The 19,251-nt window shown below is 56.6% G+C and overlaps 1 protein-coding gene across 3 annotated transcripts; it reads right to left on the bottom strand.

Moving 5' to 3' along the window:
* Window positions 1-524: 524 nt before the first annotated feature.
* On the bottom strand, window positions 525-18,445 carry KCNH4 (potassium voltage-gated channel subfamily H member 4). Of its 3 annotated transcripts, none has more exons than XM_037809913.1 (17): window positions 18,255-18,445; window positions 16,085-16,318; window positions 15,675-15,821; window positions 15,416-15,543; window positions 14,337-14,580; window positions 13,839-13,996; window positions 10,753-10,960; window positions 9,171-9,365; window positions 8,517-8,716; window positions 6,555-6,804; window positions 5,700-5,944; window positions 5,003-5,041; window positions 4,458-4,810; window positions 4,071-4,177; window positions 3,391-3,464; window positions 1,494-2,207; window positions 525-751 (listed from the first exon to the last, which is right to left on the bottom strand). In XM_037809913.1, the coding sequence occupies exons 1-16, from the start codon at window positions 18,328-18,330 to the stop codon at window positions 1,803-1,805; spliced, it is 3,063 nt and encodes a 1,020-aa protein (XP_037665841.1). In that variant the 5' UTR covers window positions 18,331-18,445; the 3' UTR covers window positions 525-751; window positions 1,494-1,802. The 3 variants fall into 3 exon arrangements, with proteins under 3 accessions (XP_037665841.1, XP_037665843.1, XP_037665842.1); XM_037809915.1 differs by lacking the exon at window positions 18,255-18,445 and adding an exon at window positions 17,801-17,918; XM_037809914.1 differs by lacking the exon at window positions 525-751 and adding an exon at window positions 777-1,331.
* Between the last annotated feature and the right edge of the window lie 806 nt (window positions 18,446-19,251).

Below are 19,251 nucleotides of genomic sequence, written 5' to 3' on the forward strand. Positions count from 1 at the left end.
TGCCTCTATCTTACAACATCCATGACCTCATCACCCTTCCACCCAGGCCACGCTCGCCAGTGATTATCAGAGAAAGGAAATCCAAGAGGGAAGAAAGGGCTTGAGAGGGCAGAGGGGATGGGGCACAGTAGAAGTCCTAGCAGGGTTTGGTGGTGACAAGCTTGCCCCTCAAACCCTGTTCCAGCAGGTTCCTCACACAGGAGGAGTGGGCAGTCCCCTGGCCCTTCTGCCCAGGGCTGGAGGTGGGCCTGAGCCAGGGTTCTGTCCCTCCCACTAACTGTGTCTGTATCTGTGGCTGTGACTGGGAGAGGGTATAACTGGCCCATAGTGACTCATTAAGTTTTTTCCCTCTTCCCTGGGGCCCCTGGTGGCATGAATGTGGTGCCAAGTGGATTGGCGGGTACCTTTGCCCTTCCCAGAGACAGCAACAGGGCCCTGGGGTGTGGGGATTGACAGCCCTGTCAGCTGCTTCAAAGCCCTGGAGCTCTCAGACCAACCCCCAGAAACTGCCAGAGCCAACAAGCTACAAAAATAGAGTTTATTTCCCATCCAAAAGTGAGCCCAGGGTGTGGGGTGGTGAAGGAGAGCTGGGAGATTGGGGCAAATTTGTAAGAAGTCAGGGCCCTGAGTGAGACCATGTTGGAAGGGGAAAGAACAGGCTTGGCTGAGGTAGGGAGCATGGGGATAGGAAGTGCTGCTGGGACTGTTTTTCGAGCTGTTGGCAGCAGAAGAGACCACCATGAGTGACAGCCTGCAGAGAGACAGAAACACTGTTAGCAGGCCCAGGTCCAAGAGTGGAAACAACACTGCTGGGTCCAAAAAGCACCTCCCAGGGCATAGGAATCTAGGAGCACACTCTTATGCTCAAAACCCACCAAGACCAGGCAAAGAGTTCAAAGGAGGGGAGCTAGCTGGGTGTCAGGAGATGATCCAGAAAGGTGGGACTGCAAAGAACAGAAGGTGCTGCCCCTATCTAAAGAGGACAGCGGCCACCCACACCCCAGCTGATTACTGCCAGATAGGAATGTTGCCCAGGGTTGCCAGATCTCTCAAATTTTTAAGTGAAGCTGGGATGTTTGGATTTTTCTGCAAACTCTCCCGATGTTTAATGTTGGTAACTAATTCATATTTTTAATAAATGTTATGAGAGCCAAAGAATATATGTCTGGGGGGCCACCAGTTTGTTTCCTGTGTAGGCTGAGGGACGAGGTAAGCCCTTCCAGCCTGGGCTGACGGTGGGAAACCTAAGATGTCTTGAGTTGATCAAGTGCCAGCTAGGATCTCTTCTCCAGGGAACATTGCTCTAGCGATCTCCAGTAGAGACCTGGGGGCTGGGACAGAAGACCTCACAATATCACTAAGCCATCTCCAGAGTGGAACCCTGCAATCTATTCCTCTTGCTGTAGGCCCGACCACCACCAAGATCCTGCCTTTTCTTGCCTTAGCCTAGATCTGGGGCCCTGGCCCAGTGCCCTCATCCCCCTTATCTCTACCTGCCTTCAGGTCCTGGAGAGAAAGCAGGACATCTCATCTGCTAGCCCAGTGGGCACCACGGTCCATCTCATGCCTGCTAGGTTCCACGGCCTCAGGAGGCTCCCCTCACAGAAGAGGAGGAAGGGGAACATTTGGAAAAGGGAGCAGGGTCAGGGTGACCACGCTTTGTCAAAAAGTCCAGAGAATCCAGAGCCAACCAGACCAGCTGGAGGCTGCTGACCCTGAGGCAGGAAGCCAAGGGGCCCAGCCCCTTCCTGGATGGCAGGTGGCAATGCCCACCCCAGGCAGGCCTGGGCCCAGGGCCAGGGTCAGTGGAAAGTGTCTGACCTTGAACGAAAGCTGTGCCTCATGAGGCGTGGGGTCGGGGGTGAGGCCTCTGGCACCAGGGAGGGTCTCAGAGGATCAGGCTCTGAGGGGTAGGGGTTCAGCGCGGGGGGCCTGGAGTCTGGGGATGCAATCCCCATCTCTGTGGTCCCCACACTGGCCGGGCGGTGGACCTCAGCAAGCCGAGTATCCTGGAGGCTAGGCGGTGGTCCAGACAGACAAGGAGAGATGTACGGTGGCCTCAGCTGGGGGCCAGGAGGGTCTGGGGTGTCCGGGGGCCAAGCTGAAACTGGTGGGTGCCCTGGGGGACCCAGCCTGGCCTGCAGCAGGCCCATCATGTGCCGCAGCTCCCGGCTAAGCTGAGATACCTCCTGGTTGAGACAGGAGATCTGTTGAAAAACACATCAAGTTGTTTCACAGATGCCACAGCCATAACCACCTCCCAGGTACACACCCCTCTCAGTTTATTAAGTTCTTTCACAACCACTCTCTGCTCATGGGCATCCTGGAAAGAAGGCAGGGCAGGAGTTATTTTTGCCAAGATGTAAATCCCCTAGCCTCTTTCCTAAAAGGATTTGGAACAGTGGATACTGCTTCCCACCTCCCCACCCCCCCACAATTATAAGATGTAGAAAAATGCACATAAAGAGGCAGCACAGCTGTGAAATGATAGACACAGCCTTACTTTGAGGTGATCCCATCAAACAAGTTCAAGTGTCTATACAGATGGTTCTCAAGTTTCAGTGAGTACTGGAAGCAACTGAGAAACTGGTCAAAATGCAGATTTCTGGGCTCCACCCCAGACATTCTACATTAGGTGAAGCCTAGGAATATACATTTCGAGAAGTTGTCCTGGTGATTTTGATAGGTACTCAAGTTGGGGAGTTACTGGCCTAGAAGAAGTGAGGGGTGCCTGAGGCACCCAGCAGAAGCTGGACTGGTCCTCCCTCTTCCTGAACAAGGGCGGGCCCTGGCCCAGCCCAGGTGTCAGCCCCCTGGGAGGCCCGATGTTTATCAGAGCAGAAGGGAAGGCCAACTCCCAGGGGCTGGGCCTGGCTGCTGGGTGGCAGCTCTGAGATCCCCAGGGAGGAGGCGGGGTCAGAGCTTCAGCACACAGTATCTGGCTCTTCCCAACCAGGTCCAAGGCCCCACAGCTGAAGGCCTCTCAGCCTCTCTGTCCTCTTTCCCCTACATCTACTTGGCACTCATTTCACAGGGTCCCAGGCAGGAGAGAATCCCACGGAGGTGGAGGGAGAAGAGGCCTTCTTTTCAGGCTGGGGAGGAGAAGTGACAGGTATTGAACACCGACACTGTGCCAGCGACTGGAGCAGACATGTATGCACTCATTTTATCCTCACAGCAACTCTGGGAAGAACAAATTATTTCCCCCATTTTTAAATGAGGAAACAAGTTCAGAGTGGTTGTGGGACTTGCCCAAGGTCATACAGCTGGTATGAATATGTACATTCAGGACTCTGACTCCAAAACCTGAAATGCTCTTGTATCAGGCACATCTCTGATCCCAGGATGATACTCTCCAAGGTTAGAGGGGTGGAGCCGGCCCTAACTCACCTCCTGGTTCAGCCTGCAGACCTTCTCCTTCACCTCCTCGGCCTCAGAGGCCAGTACCTGGCTGGGCCTGCTCCCTGCAGGCAGAAAGGGATGAGGGGTGTAGGGTGAGTGTAGGGAGCACAGACGCCTGAGCCTGCAGCCTGGGTTGGGCCCCTTCCTGTTGCTGGGCAGGCAGAGAGCAAGGAAAGATAAAGCTCTGGGGAAACCCGTTTCTGGGAAACCCAAAAATGAGGCCAGGGAGTCCTCGCAGCAACCTCCCCAGCCCCATTTCCCCAACCTCCACCTGCCACTCTAGACATGGAAAGCTTCTGTTTGGTATCTGAACACAACATTCTTCTGCTTGTCATGCCTTTCAACAGAGGCTCCACCCTTGAAGTCCTACCCACCCTTGTAGACCCAACCCAAGAGCCCCCTCCTCTGGGAGGGAGCGTTAGGGGCGTCCTCTTCTGCTACCACAGAGTCCTGTTCTTGGCTTGGTCCTGGAACTGTGCATAGATGTATACAGGTACCTCCTCTGACAGACCAAGAGCTCACTGAAAGCATGTGCCAGGTGTGATTTACCTGTGTATTCACCTGGCACATGCTAGGCTCCTACTGCATGTAGGTGGGTGAATGAATGAATATAATGAATGGCAGATGAATGAGGGAATGTGCACTGAAGTCCACTGCTGGACCCTTACCTGTAGGAGGGGCCTGTGAGCGGGGTCTTGGGGGCTCAGACCTCCTGCTGAACCGGAATGTAGGGGCCTCAGCTGTGCTACCAGAGTCCTCAATGCCATCCACTATCCTGGGGGCAGAGGCAGTGATCATCAGTGCCATGGGGGCCAGTAGGGGCCAGAGCAGAGCAAGCAGGGGGTAAATGGAGGTAGCAGTGCCAGGGAACTGGGAAGGAGCAGTGGTCAAAGCGGGGGTGGGGTTGCAAGCTATGGTTGGATCAGGAAGGGAGGGGTGGGCAAATGGGGCAAAGACAGGGAGGAATACTGGTTGGAATACTGGGGACTGAGCCCAGAGAAGATTCTAGAAGCCAGCAGGGGGGATGAGGAAGGCAAGGGAGGCTGGTGTCTCACCGGGGACTGAGGTCCGGAGGTCCAAAGGTTCCCAGGGAGGGAATGAGCAGCTGGGGGGGCTTCCAGGCGGCAGAGCCCCTGGGCGGGCCCAGAGGGGAAGGGCTGGGGCCCTGGCCAGCCAGGGCAGGGGAAGGTGATGGGGATAAAGAAGGAGAGGAGGCAAGGGCTGAGAAAGGGGGAAGCTCCTCCCCCAAAAGGCTGACCAGGGAGCCCCGGGGCCGTGCGGGGCTGAGATTGGACAGTAGGAGGGGCCGGCGGGGCCTGGGACCACCTCCAGGCTCCATCCCACCCTCAACCTCTGTGATGGATGGCAGTGTCTTGTCTGAGGAGGAGCCAAGGCTTTCCGAGCGGGGCTGTGGGCAGAAGGGACCGCTGATGTCACACTGAACAAGAGACCCCTTCATCAAGCAACAGCCTCCACTGGTGGATGCTGTTCCCCACCCCCTTCCCTTCTTCCTGCAGCAGAGAAGCCAAGACAAAGTGCCCCCCACTCCCAGCCTTCTCCCCAAGGCAACCTTATCCCCCAACCAGGAAGGAGGTGTTACCTGGGAGAGGTGAGGGGATCGGCAAAAGCGGCTGAGGCCCTGTGGGAACATGGGGGGCAGTGTCAAGCTGGCTCACACCTCCCCAATCCCTTAGCAGACACCTCCCAGTCCCATCTAACAGTGTTGTGGGGTTGAGAATGTGGGGCTTTTGAATGGAATTGAGTCAGAGACATCTCCAATCCCAAATTAGAGAATCTTGAGTGGCAAAGTGAGACTGAAAAGCAGGAAAAGACAAAGGCCCAGGATGTAAATTACAGACCTGGTCCAGTGCCTAAAACTAACTGGGGCTCAGTAAATATTTGGTGAATGGAGAAGAGGCAGCTCCAGGGAATGATGCCCAGTCCAGACAGGGACTTGAAGGAAGAGGAGCATATGAGGGAGGTTGTTTCCAAAATGAGGATCCTTAAAGGAGTCTGAAGTGAGGCTGGCGGGTGGTCAACAGGAGATGGATGAGTGAGTTGGAAGAAGCAGATGGTGAGAGATGGTCCATGTGGTTGGGTGCCGACCAACAAAGTAGTGTCAGTGGGGATGGAATATGTTAAGAGTGTAAGGGACAATGGAGGAGGGTACGTGGGGTTGAGAGATGATGTTTTCAGGGTGGAGGGAGAGCATGAGCCTCTCTGGGGTTGGGAGAGGTCTGCATTGATGGAAGGGATCTTGGGGCTGGGGGAGCAGAAGCCACAGGAAGTCTACATACATTGGTGTCAGAGCCCTGGCGCAGGTTGAAGGTGAGGTCCCGGGGCAGGCCAGCTCGGAAAGCAGCCCCATACTCAGGGTAGAGTCTCAGGACCTCAGACAGCCCTCGACTGCTCAGCTGTTGCAGGCCACAGTAGGTCAGTGCCTTCACGTCAGCGCTGGTCTTCAGTACACAGCTTGAGCCTGCCCCTGACCTAGGCTCCTGCCCTGGTTCAGGGATATCTGCCCCAATCAGGTCCCCCTTCCCTGTGAGTAAGGGATGAGGACAGTCAGCTGGGGCAGAGGAACCAAGAGGACATCAGCAAGAGGTTGCCAATGGACTTGAGGATGATCAAAGTCACTGAAGGATGTTGAAGATTGGTCAATAAGTGGGATTGGTGAAAATAATAAATAGAGTTGGGAAAAGGTCAGTAGAGAATGACTGGTGGGTTGGGAGATAGTCAATGGGAGATATCAGTAACACTGGAGAAATGATCGTTGGAATTGGATGATCAATAAAGAATGGCCAGAGGGGTCAATTAAAGGGGAAAGGTCAGTGGAGCTGAAGGTCAATGGGGAAGGGTCAATGGAATTGGGAGATGGTGCTATGAGAAAAGATCAGCTGAGCTGAGGGACAGGTACTGGTAAAGGTTGATGGGTTGGAGGATGGCCAGTGGGATTAGGGGAGAGTCAGAGGGGAACGGTCAAAAATGGTTGGTCAAAGAGGTTAGTAGGGTGGAGGTGACCAAGAAAGAGTACTCCTTAGCAGGAACTCCAGGCCTCAGCTAGAGGTATCCCATTCCCTAGACTCCTGGTCAATCCCAAGGCCTGGGGGGAGGGTTTTGGGGTAGGTAGTAGGTGATGGTGGGGTCCTCACCCAGGATGGCCAGCACCATGTTGTCACGGAGCACCTCAAGCGAGCCTGAGCAGACGTAGTAGTGCGCCTGCAAGGCGTCCCCTCGGCGCAACAGGTACTCCCCCGGAGCACAGAAGGAAGTCTTGATGTGCAGGGAGAGGGCCCTCAGGCAACCCCTGCTTGCTGCTCCAAACAGCGGCAGCTGCAGGATCTCCCGATTCAGGTGCATAGCAATGTCAGCTCTCAGCTCGTCTGGGAAGTCACGCAGTAACTGCATAAGGGGCATAGGTCATTCTGGCCATCCCCCTGCAGCTGCTACTCAAGTCTACAAATATGCTGAACTGTCTCCAAGGAGAGAGCTCCAACTTACTTTTGGCTTTGAAGTCACCCACCTCTGCCTTTCAGGAAGACTTCTGCATGTCTAACCTCAGTTTTGCTTGTTGTGGTATAGATCTCCTAAGCCAATCTCTGGAGCCGAGACTAGGTCTTCTCCCATCTGTTCACTGCCGTGGCTACACTCTCTGGTCACTCATGCATGTCCTGTTTACTCAACCCCACACCTCCAAGGACCATCCCTGGAGGGTCAGCCTTCAACTGGGAGTCAGGAGAGAAGGCGTCAGCTCTGCTTCTAAATCCCCATAGACCTTGAACAATCCATTTCCTACGTCTGGGCCTCAGTATCCCCAGCTGTAAACTGCTGGATTACACAAGATCTTGAACTTTACCAACGACTTCCTAGGGGCCAAATTTAATGTTCACATTTCCAATCTCATCTTATTGAGCCCTTGGAAGCTCTGACTTACTGACCCCTTCCTCCTTGTAGAAACTGTCCTCCCCAGGCTCCTGTGACATGATTCCCTCCCTGATCTTCTTCCGTCTCTCTGACTGCTCCTTCCCAATTTCGTCCCCAGGCTCCTCTTACTCAGCCTCCCCACCCGGCCCCTGGCTCTCTTCTCACTTTTCACACTCTCCCTGCATCGTGGCAACTGGCCCATGACTTTCCTACAACCTGTGAGCCCCAATTTCCAACCTGGGTGCAGATCCATATTTGCAACAACCCACTGGGTACCTCCACCTGGATCCCAGGGGCTCCACAACACTTCAGCTCAGCCTTCCTCCTGGAATCCCTCCACCCCACCCCTTTGCTCAAGCCAAAACTTTGGGAGTCCCTCAGAGGTCCTCTCCAACAATAGTTGTTCACCAAATCTCATGCATCCTACCTTCAAAAATACCTACCCAATCCATTCCCTCCTAGATCCCCATGCCACTTCACAATCTACAGTTCTCTCAGGATAAGATCTAAATTCAAGTTCATCCCAGAGCTGGGCCTGCCTGCCCCTCCAACCGCATCTCTGGCACTCCCTCCCTCTTTCCTCCCCCAGCCGTGCTCACACACCCCCGTTCCTGGAGGCTTACTGAACTACTTTCAGTTCTCTGAAGGAACACACCCTGCTCTTTTGCGTCAACACTTCCGGACCCATGTTCGTATTGCTTTCTGCCTGGAATGGCTTGCCCCTAGCCGGCTGACTTCCTCCTTGTCTTTCACGATGTGCCCTCTTCTGTGCCACCTTCCCTGACTCCTCTGGGCCTGGGCACAATGAGGCCCCCATGGCACTGACATCTCCATCACAGTCCTTATTTCTCCGTAATGATTTGTTTACTTGTCTGCCTCCCTCACCAGACTGGGGTCTCCCCGAGGGCAAGGACTATGTTCGGCATGGAAGCTGGCACAAAGCAGGCACTCAGGAAATGATGGCTGAGGGAAGAATGGCATTAGCTAAGGCCTGGGCTCCCTTAAAGCTCCCACGTTCTGGTGCAAAGGAGGAAGGATTTGGATTTGGGTGGACACGCGGCCTCCCTATGCTCAGTCTGCCGCCATTCTAAACCCCAAGAGGCAGCGACGACCCCTTCCCCATCGCGCTACTGTGAGGCGAGCCTGGGGTCCCCAGGGCCTCGGGCTGGAACCGAAGTCCGGCCCCCTACCTCGTTGGCGTCGATGCCACTGTTGACGGCCCACGTGGTCTGGAAGTACTCGAGCAAGCGCTGCTTGAGCGGCCGCGGCAGGCGGTGCACGCGGATGAAGTCCTTGAGGTCCTTCACGCGGCTGTGGTAGAGCGAGCGGCGCGAGTACATGCGCTGGATGATGGCCGTCACGTTTCCGAACACCACAGCGTGCATCAGCGCTGCGGGGGCCGCGGCGGGCAGCCGGTCAGGGGCGGAGGGGCTCCCCCACCAGCCACGCCCCCAGCGTCCTCCCCGGCTCCCAAACCCAGCCTGCCCTGGACGGCTCCCTGGGTTCCTGGAGAGGGGCGGGAGAGCCGATGCCAAGCGAGGGCTGGGGGCAGAGAATAGGGGGTGGTCCAGAGGAAGGTGAAACCCGATGCTCCTCGTACCACCCCTCCACCCCTGCCCCCTTAGGTCTTGAATTTGGGTTTCCCCTTTCTTTCTCAGGAGGCTGTGCCTCGGTTCGCGGCATCCCCAAGGGCCAACACATAGTAAGTGCTGAGGAACCGTCTATGAACAAATGCACGACTGGCTGGACTTGGGCAGACACCTTGCCCTCTCTAGGCCTCAGTTTCCCCATCCGCACGCTGGGCTTAGCAGGGGCCCCTGGGGACGTGGCGGGCCCGGCCTCACCGCCGATGAGCATGGTGCAGATAGAGAAGATCTTCTCCGCGTCGGTGTTGGCGCACACGTTGCCGAAGCCCACGCTGGTAAGGCTGCTCAGCGTGAAGTAGAGTGCGGCGATGTAGGCGCTGCGCCGCGACGGTCCACCCGCTGAGCCGTTGACGTAGGGCACCTCCAGCCGCTTGCCCAGCTCGTGCAGCCAGCCTGCGGGGTGGAGATGGAGCGAGCCCCGGCTGCGCCTGCAGCCCAGAGCAGGGGTTCCCTGGGCTGCCACGCTCACCTGGGACACGTGTTTACTGAGGCGAGGGGCGGTTTGCAGTGTTGGCACCGGAAACCGGAGGGGCAGCCCGGGGTCTGGGCCTCTCCGTATTGAACTGATTGCAGTTGCTGCCCACAGTTACCAGCGCCTTACACTGCTGACTGTTCCAGGGGCCCTTCAACTCTCTAATATTTTATTGAGCACCTTCTGTGTACAGCATGCTGAGACTTGACCCAGCCAGATACTCTCCCTGCCCTGGTGGAACTTAGAGTCTGGAGGGGAGAAAGACATGAAATAAATCATTCCAGATGGGAGGCCAGTTACTGAAGGGGACGCAGAGAGCGTCACAGGAACCACCACAGGTTAGAGAGAGCCGCCCAATTTGGGAGTGGGTGATTTCTGGAGGGTTCCCTTAGGACAAGGTATTTCAGTTGAGACTGCAAGGAACAGAAAAGTAACCCAGATGAAGAAGGGAGAAGAGATCAAAGGAGAAGGATTCCAGAGAGGGAAACACGTCCAAGGCCCAACATCAGAAAGCAGTGCATCCTGAGACCTCAAGATGGGCGAGCGTGGCTGCAGCACAGCAAGCATGGGAGCAAGGGAAGCCAGGTGAGGATAGAGGGGATGCAGGAAGCATGGGGGGTGGCCTGAGTGTGGACATCATTCTGAGGACAATGCACAGCCTGACAGTGCAGGATCTGAGCAGGGATGTGGCAGGTCAGCGTTTGATGAAGATTCATTTGGCTGTAGTGTGGAGAGTAGTAGGATACAGATGAGGAGAGGGCAGAGAGGTGAGAGAGGGTGGTGGGGAGGATGTGGAGAGGAGAGGCCAGTTTTGAGGGATATTTGAGAGGTGGTATTGATGTGATGGACTAGATATGGGGGTGAAGGAGAGAAAAGTGTCAGGGACAAAGCCCTGGATCTGATGGGCCTTCCAGGGGGCCCCTGAGGGCCTGGGGCTGCCTCCTGACCAGCGGCCATTAAATTGGGAGAAGAAGGGGATGATGGGGGCAGAGAGGCAACAGGCTGAGCTCTTTCTGGGCCTTTGAACCTGCTGTTCCCTGTATGCAATCCCCACCCTCTCCTGCTACGGAGTATTTCTCACACTGTATCGTAAGTGCTTATCACTGGTCTTGCTTCTCTGCTAGGTTGTGAGGTCTTCAAATCAGTCTTCCCAGGGGCTGATCTGGATGGAGCTCACTGAGTATGTGTGGGATGAATGAAGGAATTTGGAGGGTAGGTGTGGGTACTGGCGGAGGCATCACCTTGGGGATGTGAGTGGACATGGCAGGAGGACAGGTGGTCAGTGAAAGCCTGGGGTCTGTGGCTCACCAATGTCCCAGAGCAGCGGGTTGTTGGCCTCCATCTCCCGGCGCCCGATGACGTACCAGACACAGGCCATCCAGTGTGCAAGGAGCGCGAACACGGACATGAGCAACGTGAGCACCACGGCGCTGCACTGCGAGTAGCGCTCCAGCTTCTGCAGCAGCCGCAGCAGCCGCAGCAGCCGCACTGTCTTCAGCAAGTGCACCAGCGATGTCTGTGGGGGTGTGGTGGGGGAGGCTGTCAGCAGGTGCGCCTCCTCTGAACCCCTCGTGCCCCCCAGCCCCTTCCCACCAGAGCCCTGCACCAGGTGAAAACGCAGGAGGAAAACATCCCCACTGTCCTGAGACGGTGACCAGGAAATGCAGGGGGCAGAGGAGAACACATAAAAAGTACTCCCTGTGTGTGCCAAGCACTGTGCTATGCAACTGTGATCCTTATAAAAATCGTATGCCTCCACTCCAGTTACCAACAGTGCTCCCAATATGCAGATGAGTAAGCTAAGACTCAGAAAAGCTAGCGACTTGCTCAAGTCACAGGCCAGGGAAATGAGGGAGCTGGGACTTGCTTCTGGCTGAGCTGACACCAAAGCCCACTCGGTGCTCTACTGCTTCCTAGCACTGAGGGCTGGTGGAGGAGCCAGTCCTGGCCAGAGGCAGGGGACAGACAGAACAGTCTCCATCGGGGCCCCTGCTGGAAGCCGCCGGTGTCCTGGGCACAATCAGCTGTGGACAAGAGCTAGTTGTTAGTGATGACTATGATTCCAACAGGGGCCCCTCCCGAGGCATGGAGCAGCATGGGGGAGTGGGAGCAGGTGAGAGGGACTCTGTGCAGGCTAGAGACCTGGGGAAAGTTTGGGGCGCCTGCCTCCTGTGAATCAGCTGCAGATGAGAGAGTCGTACCCGAGAGTTGGGGGGGTTGGAGAGCAGGGCCTGCGTGAGCCTAGGCTGTGAGGTCTCAGTCCTTGTGGTGCTGGAGGGGAGTCAATGGGGCTATGGGCACCTAGTAAATGCCCTAAACATTAGCTAATATTACGACTGTTTTTGTTATTGTTATTAATACGTCAATGAGCTCTTCCCTTCCTGGGGGTGAGGAGCAGGTAGGGGCATATCTTCTCACATGGACCCTTTGGCTGGGAACACCATGGTGGCTAGGGCTTGGGGCTCTGTGGCAGCACCCAGGGAATTTGATGTGAGGCTCTTCACTGCCTTTTTTAGGGGGGCTCTGGGAGCGCCTCTCTCGGCCTTGGCCCTACACTGCTCCTGACCCATCTCAGGCCATTTTCTCCACTTTTGGGTGAAGGAGCTGGAAAGGAGGTGACCCTGATTCTACCACCATGGAACTTCTCCAGAGCTTGATGCCTACCCACCAGCTCCCAGAGCTCCTGGCTCCAAGCTTGAGTCCTTCAGGGCTCCCCCTGGGCCCTGCCCCCAGGCCCCAGTCTCTTGGGGGCCCTCTTCCTCTCATTCTCCTTGGACCAGAATGTTTCATATCTGGCTCCTTCAAACCTGCAGCTCTGCCAGTACCGACTCATCTGTCCTTGCTCTGCCTTCCTCTGGCCCCCATCTCTCCTTAAGCCAGAACATCTACTTGTGTTCCCTGGTTTCCTGGGAAGCAGGATGGTGGACTGGGATGAATACCAGGCTAGGAGTCTGGGGATCTTGTTCTAATCTCTTGTCTGCCTCTTGCTAGCTGAGTGACCTTCAGCAATTCACTTAACCTCTCTGAGCCTCAGGATCTACCTCTGAAAAAGAGGGATAGGAGAATTTGCTTCCTAAGGCTTGCTGTTGAAGCTCCAGTGTGTTGATGCATGTGAAAGAATTTAGTGAACTGTAAAGTGCCCTTGTAGGTACCAAAGGAGAGGGAACTACCTGGGAGGAGGGCAGGAGGCTCTCTGTAGGTCTCCCTCTCTCCCTGGGACGGCCATCTGCCCAGCCAATCCTGCCTGAGTGGGACAGACGTATGCACTCATGGGGAGGGGTGGGGAGCTCTGTCCAGAATGGCCAGAGCCTCAGTGCAGACAGGAGTCTTAGGGCAGACACACACACATGCACGTGTGTGGAAGTGTGCACACACGTGTATACAGCCAGGAGAAGAGGCCCCCAGCCCGTTGGCGGCTAGTTAAATTCGGCTGTGTGTAGGTGGTTTCCTGCTATAGCTAAGTGTGGCAGGGAGAGGAGCACACAGGGAAACTGCTCTCCACCACCCCAACCAACAACTGAGGGGGTCTGGGGACACAGGGTGGGACTTGCTGACCCCAGACCTGAGAAGACCTACTACTTAATCAACAGGGTCCAGAGCCACCTCCAGGCAGCACCCCAGGGAGCCGTGAGGACACAGGTACTGGTATTCTCTTCCTCCAAATCCATGCCACAGCCTCTGCCTCCTTGTTTTGTCTTACTATGTTCCTCCAAACGCTCTCTTTTCATCTCCTGCCAGCCAAGTCCTACTCACTGAGGTCTAGCTCTACTCCCACCTCTCAGGGACCCTTCCCAGACCACCCCAGCCTCTGCTCAGCTCAGGTACTTTTGCCTCCCCAGAGCTGGCCAGATTTCATATCATTTTTACGCATGCCCAGGTTCCAGTCTGGAACTCCAAGTCAGCTAGCTGTGTGCCCAGCGCCGAGTCTCACAATATCTTGGCTGCACCTTACACTCCCATTCCCCTTTTCTCTTCCTGCTGCTCCCTCCCGTTTTCCTGCTCCCTCACTGGCTTAGCTGCTTGGAGGCTGCATCTTTGTCCCTTTCCCCACGGTGACCATGCCCCACACAGTGCTTTGCAGACAGCTAAGTGCTCATCGGTTGTTTGTTAAATAAAAGTGTGAAAAGTACCACTCGTTTGGCATTGGACCAAGCCGCCCTGGTAGCCCTAGTTAGCTTTTCATTTGTCTCGGCTTCCCTCGGAGACTCAGAGAACACAGACCCTCTCGGATGCTTCCCAGCACCTAGCACAGGGCTTTGCCCACAGCAGGGGCCTCAGAAATATTTGTAGATGGATTGATGGGAAAGACCGAGTCTGGGTTTTGGGGTCTCCTGATGAGGGATGCTGTGCTGAAGTTGGGGGCTAGTTTGCATGATGGGAGAGGGGTCACTCACCACGGTGATGTTGAAGACATAAAGCAGGTCAAAGGGCAGAGCAGCAATGAGGTCAACAAAGAACCAGGTGGCCAGGTAGTGGAGGCCAATGGAGCGAGGAGCAGAGATCACCTGGCCGGATTGGGACACATAGGTGGTGCGGAAGTTCAAGATGATATCTGGGGGTGCAAGGAACTATTACTAGCGGACCTGGGCCAAGGAGCTGTTACAAGGGGCCAAGAAACCAGGCAAGCTGGGAACAGGCCTGGCAACCAGGAATGGAGGAGGCAGCAGGATGGGGACATGGACTGGGCTTTTGGCTGGTCCTTAGGGAGGAGAGAACCCAAAGGCTGAAGGCCAAGGGCCCAGGGGTCAGGGCACATGGACCATGGGATTTAAAAACCCAGAAATGGATGGGCTCTGAATGCCAGGGTCCCACAGGCCTAGGAGGAAGTGGGGCTTGGTTGGATGGGTCCCCCCGGGCCCACCCACCAGGGTAGGTGTGGCAGAGGGTCTGACCCAGGATGAAGAGCATCTCCACGGCAATGTCGCTGACAAGGGTGTGTCGGGAGGTGATGGGGTTATCATCATCGCCCGAGAAGCAGACGTTGTAGGGGACGGTGATGGCAACGTAGAAGGTGGCGAGGAGGATGAGGCCATCCCAGACAGCCTTGGGGACGCTGTAGTGGAGGAGGAGGCAGCGGGACCCCCCCACGGAGGCCACCTTGTACTCAGGCACTGATGGCTTTGGCTCAAACATGTTCTAAGGGGAGAGGGGCGGCAATTGGGGACACTTGAGGGACAGAGGAGCCAGGGCTGGGGGGAGGGAGAGGTAGGGGTGGGGATAAGATAAAGAGGGGAGGTGGGCACTGCAAGGATGACGATGAGAGGGAATAGAAGGTGCAGGAGATGGGCTCAGAGGCTGATGCCTGACATCTCCTTCCTCCTGCCAAGCTACTGCCCAATTCCCCTTTTGTATCAATCGTGTTCTAGGGGCATAAGAGAGGGTGATGTTTACAAGGCTTAACCTTCACCCTGCTTGAGAAGGAAATTATGATGCCAGGCATATGCCCTAGCTTTAGGGGTTACTAACTCCCCCCTCAAATGCCTTCTGTGTTCTGGGGGCCTAGTGGGCAGCAGGCATGTCCCAGGGGTGAAGGGAGGCTGGCACAGCCCACCACATTCCCTGCAGTCTTAACAGACACACACAGAGGGCTGGAGACACGATGCCCTGGTTTTGTCAGGGTCCTAGGAGGAGGTACACAGGGCTAGATACCAGGCCCCAATGGGGAATGTCTCCCCAGAACCAACAGCAGCTTGTGATTTCATTCTCCGTGATGTGACTTGTTCATCCAAGGGTAGGTGATGTGATTATTGCTACAGTCCCACCCCTGTGACATCATCAGAGGTGAGTAATGTCAATCACCCAAGGAAACAAAGGACATGGGGATGGAAGGAAGATTGGAGGAATATGAGGATGGAGCAGAGAGTGGTACATGGGAAATGAATGGACAGAGGAACAAGCCAATGGAGGGGGCAGTGGTAGGGTGCCTCAGGATCAAGGCGGATGACTTGGGACATGTTGGGATGGGACTCACATTACTGGTTTTCATGCTTCCCTGGCTCCGGCGACCAAATTGACCAGTCAGTCGGTGTAGGGCAGTCCGACTCTGCCTCCTGGCGGACCGAAGTTTTGAACTGGCTCTCCTCCTGCAGAGGGAGTTTTCTGTTGGGAAGAAGGGTGCAGAGATGAGTGGGGGCACATCCCATGAGACTGGGTAGGGAGAGGTCTTGTGTGACCTTTGACAAGGATCTCTGACTCCCCCTCTACCCCTCACCCCCATGACTTGCAGTTACCGTGATTACTGTCCCCACGGCCTCCTGGGGGCCTCAGTCCTGGACCCTCACTCTGAGTGATGTCTTTGAAGGAAAAAAGGAACAACACCACCTCTCCCATCTCATTCTTGATGGGCATCATGTCCAGGAGGCACCAAAAGGCTGAGCCTGTAGGTGTGGAAAGAGGAGAGGCAGGGTAAAGCAGGTCCATGGCACCCTCTTCCCTCTAGTCAAAGGGCTTGGCAAAGGTTTAGAGAGGGAAGGATGTCAGCCAAGTTCTTCATCTTACAGACGGGGAAACTGAGACCCAGAGAGGGACAGGAACACACGCAGAATCACACAGTCAGCTTGCGGCAGTGTGAGGAAGAGCACCCAGACTGGCACTGTGCCAAATGGCCTCTGGGGAAGGCCTGGAGTCCGGGGCCCCTTACCATCCTTGCGGTAGAAGCATATTTCAGCCCGGTGCTCCTGGTGGCCCTCCAGGGCCTTGTGCAGCCGCTGCAGGGCTGGCTCGCTGGTCTCCGGGCCATAGAGAAAGCGGCAGCTGCAGGTTTTCTGCATGACCTCGGTGCGGCCGTAGCCTGTGAGCTCGCAGAAGCCGTCAGAGCAGTAGACAATGGGGAAGCCCTGTGGGCCCTGTGCGTTGGCCAGCAGGAAGTTGCTGTCTGTGGGAAGAAGAGGTTGAGGTCAGGTCAAGGTCAGGAGAGGACCTCAGCTCCCAGGTGGGCAGCACCTCCCCTGAAGCTGTGGTCAGAGGTCTCGGAGCCAGAAGTTTCTCAGGCTCCCATGTCCTGGATCCCCTTTTGGGGATATTTGTGTGTGTGCGTGTGTGTGTGTGTGTGTGTGTGTGTGTGTGTGTGTGTGTATTTAAATTAGAGAAGTTGTGGGTTTGGCATATTCTTAAATGAGAGTAAGAAGAGACAGAACAAAGGGACAAGGACCCGAGGGGGGCCTGGAACTGAGGCAGGGACTACTACTGGGGGTTGGAGAAGGAACCCCAAGTGGTCATGCAGTCCATCCCCCTGCCTTCGGGCTGGTGAGCTATTCCTGTAGGAGGCAGCATAGCACGGTGAGTAGGAGCATGGGCTCCAGCACCCTACCCCTGCCAGTGACTAACTGTGGGACCTTGGCAAGTTAATTTACTCTTCTGTGCCTCAGTCATAGCTTCCTCACATGGTTGTCGCGAGAGTTCCGGGAGTTAACTTAGGAAGCACACACACCCTGGCACATAGTGTGCTGCACAGAGTGAGCTACAACTGCAGCTCTCTGACAAGCAATTCCCCCACATTCGCACAGCTTTCAAAGCACATCCACACTCACCATCCTGTCATCCTACTAGGGTAGGCAGGGCAGAGATTCTGCTGGTATCACACCCATTTTATTAATAGGAAACCAATGTGCAGAGATTTTCTAAAGTCACAAAAGTTCTAAGTGTGGGGGAAGGGAGACAGTGATGCCTTCCAGGAAAGGTCCACTTTTTAACACCCCATTTAGCTCATTTCAGGAGGTCTGCTCAAAGCCTGGCAGAAGAGGGCATTGGGGATGTGGCTCCTGCAACCCCGAGCCGCAGAACCTGAGTTGGCTCCCTCCAGTTCCAATGGGTAGGAGGCTGCAGGGAGTCTCCTGGGGGACTGCCCAAGGACAGAGTCTCAGCTGAGGCATGGGGCCTGAGACCGACAATCCCAGGGCGCTAGAAGTGGTGAATGTCTGGGGGTGGAGCGGTTGATGGGGGACACTGAGGCTGCCCTGGAGGCACTGGGCCCCAGGCGGCAGCCTCCTTCTTCCATCCCTGGGCCTGTTGCCCCGGTGACGGGCACTATGGAAACAAGGGAGGGTGGGGGAAGTCGGGTAGGGCCCCGGCGCCTGGGTTTCCTCCCTCGGGTACCGCTCCTGCACCCTCCAGATCCCGGCCACTGTTCCTGAAGGGAGGAGGGGGAGAGCCCTGGGCTCCGGAGTAGGAAGAGGGAAAGCGACGGGAAAAGAGGCCCAGAAGTAGGGGGTGCAGCTGTCCAGGGTGCTGAACGAGGGTGGGCGAGCCCGGAGTTCCCTCCAGCACACCGACCGCCAACCCCACGCCCCCCGCCTCACACCCCTCAGACACAGCCGCACCACGGGTTCCACGGTGCCGATTTGGGGGCGCGTGTGACCTTAATCCAAGCTGGGTCCTGCCGAAGTCTGATATTTTCTCCTTTTTCGGGGTTAAGGGAGAGCTGGAGTCTTCTGCGCGTAGACCCCAGAGCACCCAGCCACTTCGTCCCACGCCCGCGTCTCGAATGCCCCCATAGAGGCCCCCAGCAGAGCTCTGCCGGGAGTGGGTGGCTCCCAAGGCCCCTCCTCCGTTTTGCTGCACAAAGAGCCTCTCCTGCCTCGCGTCACACACCCCCCACCAACCTTGAACCCCCGCGCTCCTGGCCCTTTCCCCGCCTCCCCTCGCAGGGCGCTCCCCGCCTTGCTGGTTTACTGCGGCTTCGGGAGTTCCCAGACCCTCAACTCGACTCTTTCCTCGCGTCGGGTCTCATCACATCCGGGAGACCTGAGCCGACCCCGACCGAGACTTTGCCCCCAACTCGAACCTTCAGCCCCAGCCTCCGCTCCACTCACGTGTGCCGTCGAAGCGGGTGGCGATGGTGTCCAGAAAGGTGTTTTGCGGGGCCAGCAACCCCTTCATGACCGGCATGGCCCCGGGGCGCGAGATCTAGGCGCGGCGCTGGGGGGGCGTTCAGCGGGGCCAGGCCGGAGGGGGCGCGCTGCGGGCGGGGCCGGGGCGCCCCATGCGCCCGCCTGCCTCCTCCCCTCCCTCTCGCCGCCGCCGCCGCCGCCGCCGCCGCCTCCTCTGTGCCCGGAGCCCCGTCGCGCTGGGTTCGGCTTGGCGCCTTCTCGGTCTACCCCCCACCACCTCCCCGCGGGCCGAGTTCTTCTCCCTGGGCTCGGCCCGCGCCCGCCACGTGGGCCTGCACGGGGAGGGGCTGACAGCGGCACCCGCACCCCTTTCCGCAGCTCCCCTCCCCTAGAGGAGCGTCCCACGCGTGTCTCTCAGGGAGAGAATTTGGGGCCCGCCCACAGGGTGAGGAGGCCCGAAGGGGAGGGGCGGGGCTTGTATGATAGACACGCCCTCCCTTCAGAGTGGCTCCTCCCCCACTCGTGGTTCCCTGATGGCCCCCCCCGCGCGTCCGTGTCTCCACCCCATTGGGTTTCCCCGCTCGCCGCCCACGTAGGGGATGCTGTCTGGTTCGCAGTGCCGCCTGCTGGAGTTTGGATGCTTCGCAGCACCCCCTAAACCCCCTCATTTTCATCTGAGTTAGCAACGGTAAAAGGCTAGTTTTGCAGGTGGAGGATCGAGGGAAAGACTGGGAACACCAGCTCCTAGAATGCACCACTTAATCCTTACCTTGTGCCTCAGTTTGCAAACTGCCTCTGAGAACTGCGCAGTGGAATGAAAAGAGCTTCGGAGCCCACTGGGTTAGGATCCCAGCTCTTCCACTTACTGATTGTCTGATTTAACTTCTCTGTGCCTCGCTTTCCTCCTCAACAAGTGGAGCCAATGATTCTTACCTCATGCAGTTATTGTGACGGTTTAATAGCATAACATGTCATGGCA

This window comes from Choloepus didactylus, chromosome 18, assembly GCF_015220235.1.
Source record: "Choloepus didactylus isolate mChoDid1 chromosome 18, mChoDid1.pri, whole genome shotgun sequence".
Classification (NCBI taxonomy): Eukaryota; Metazoa; Chordata; class Mammalia; order Pilosa; family Megalonychidae; genus Choloepus; species Choloepus didactylus.

Excerpts from the sequence above, each read along its gene's own strand:
- KCNH4 (XM_037809913.1), bottom strand. The coding sequence starts at position 18,330 with ATGCCGGTCATGAAGGGGTTGCTGGCCCCGCAAAACACCTTTCTGGAC. Across the intron at positions 15,822-16,084 it reads ATGCTTCTACCGCAAGGATG|GCTCAGCCTTTTGGTGCCTC; the intron begins GTAAGGGGCCCC and ends CCACACCTACAG. Across the intron at positions 13,997-14,336 it reads GGAGATGCTCTTCATCCTGG|ATATCATCTTGAACTTCCGC; the intron begins GTCAGACCCTCT and ends TTGCACCCCCAG.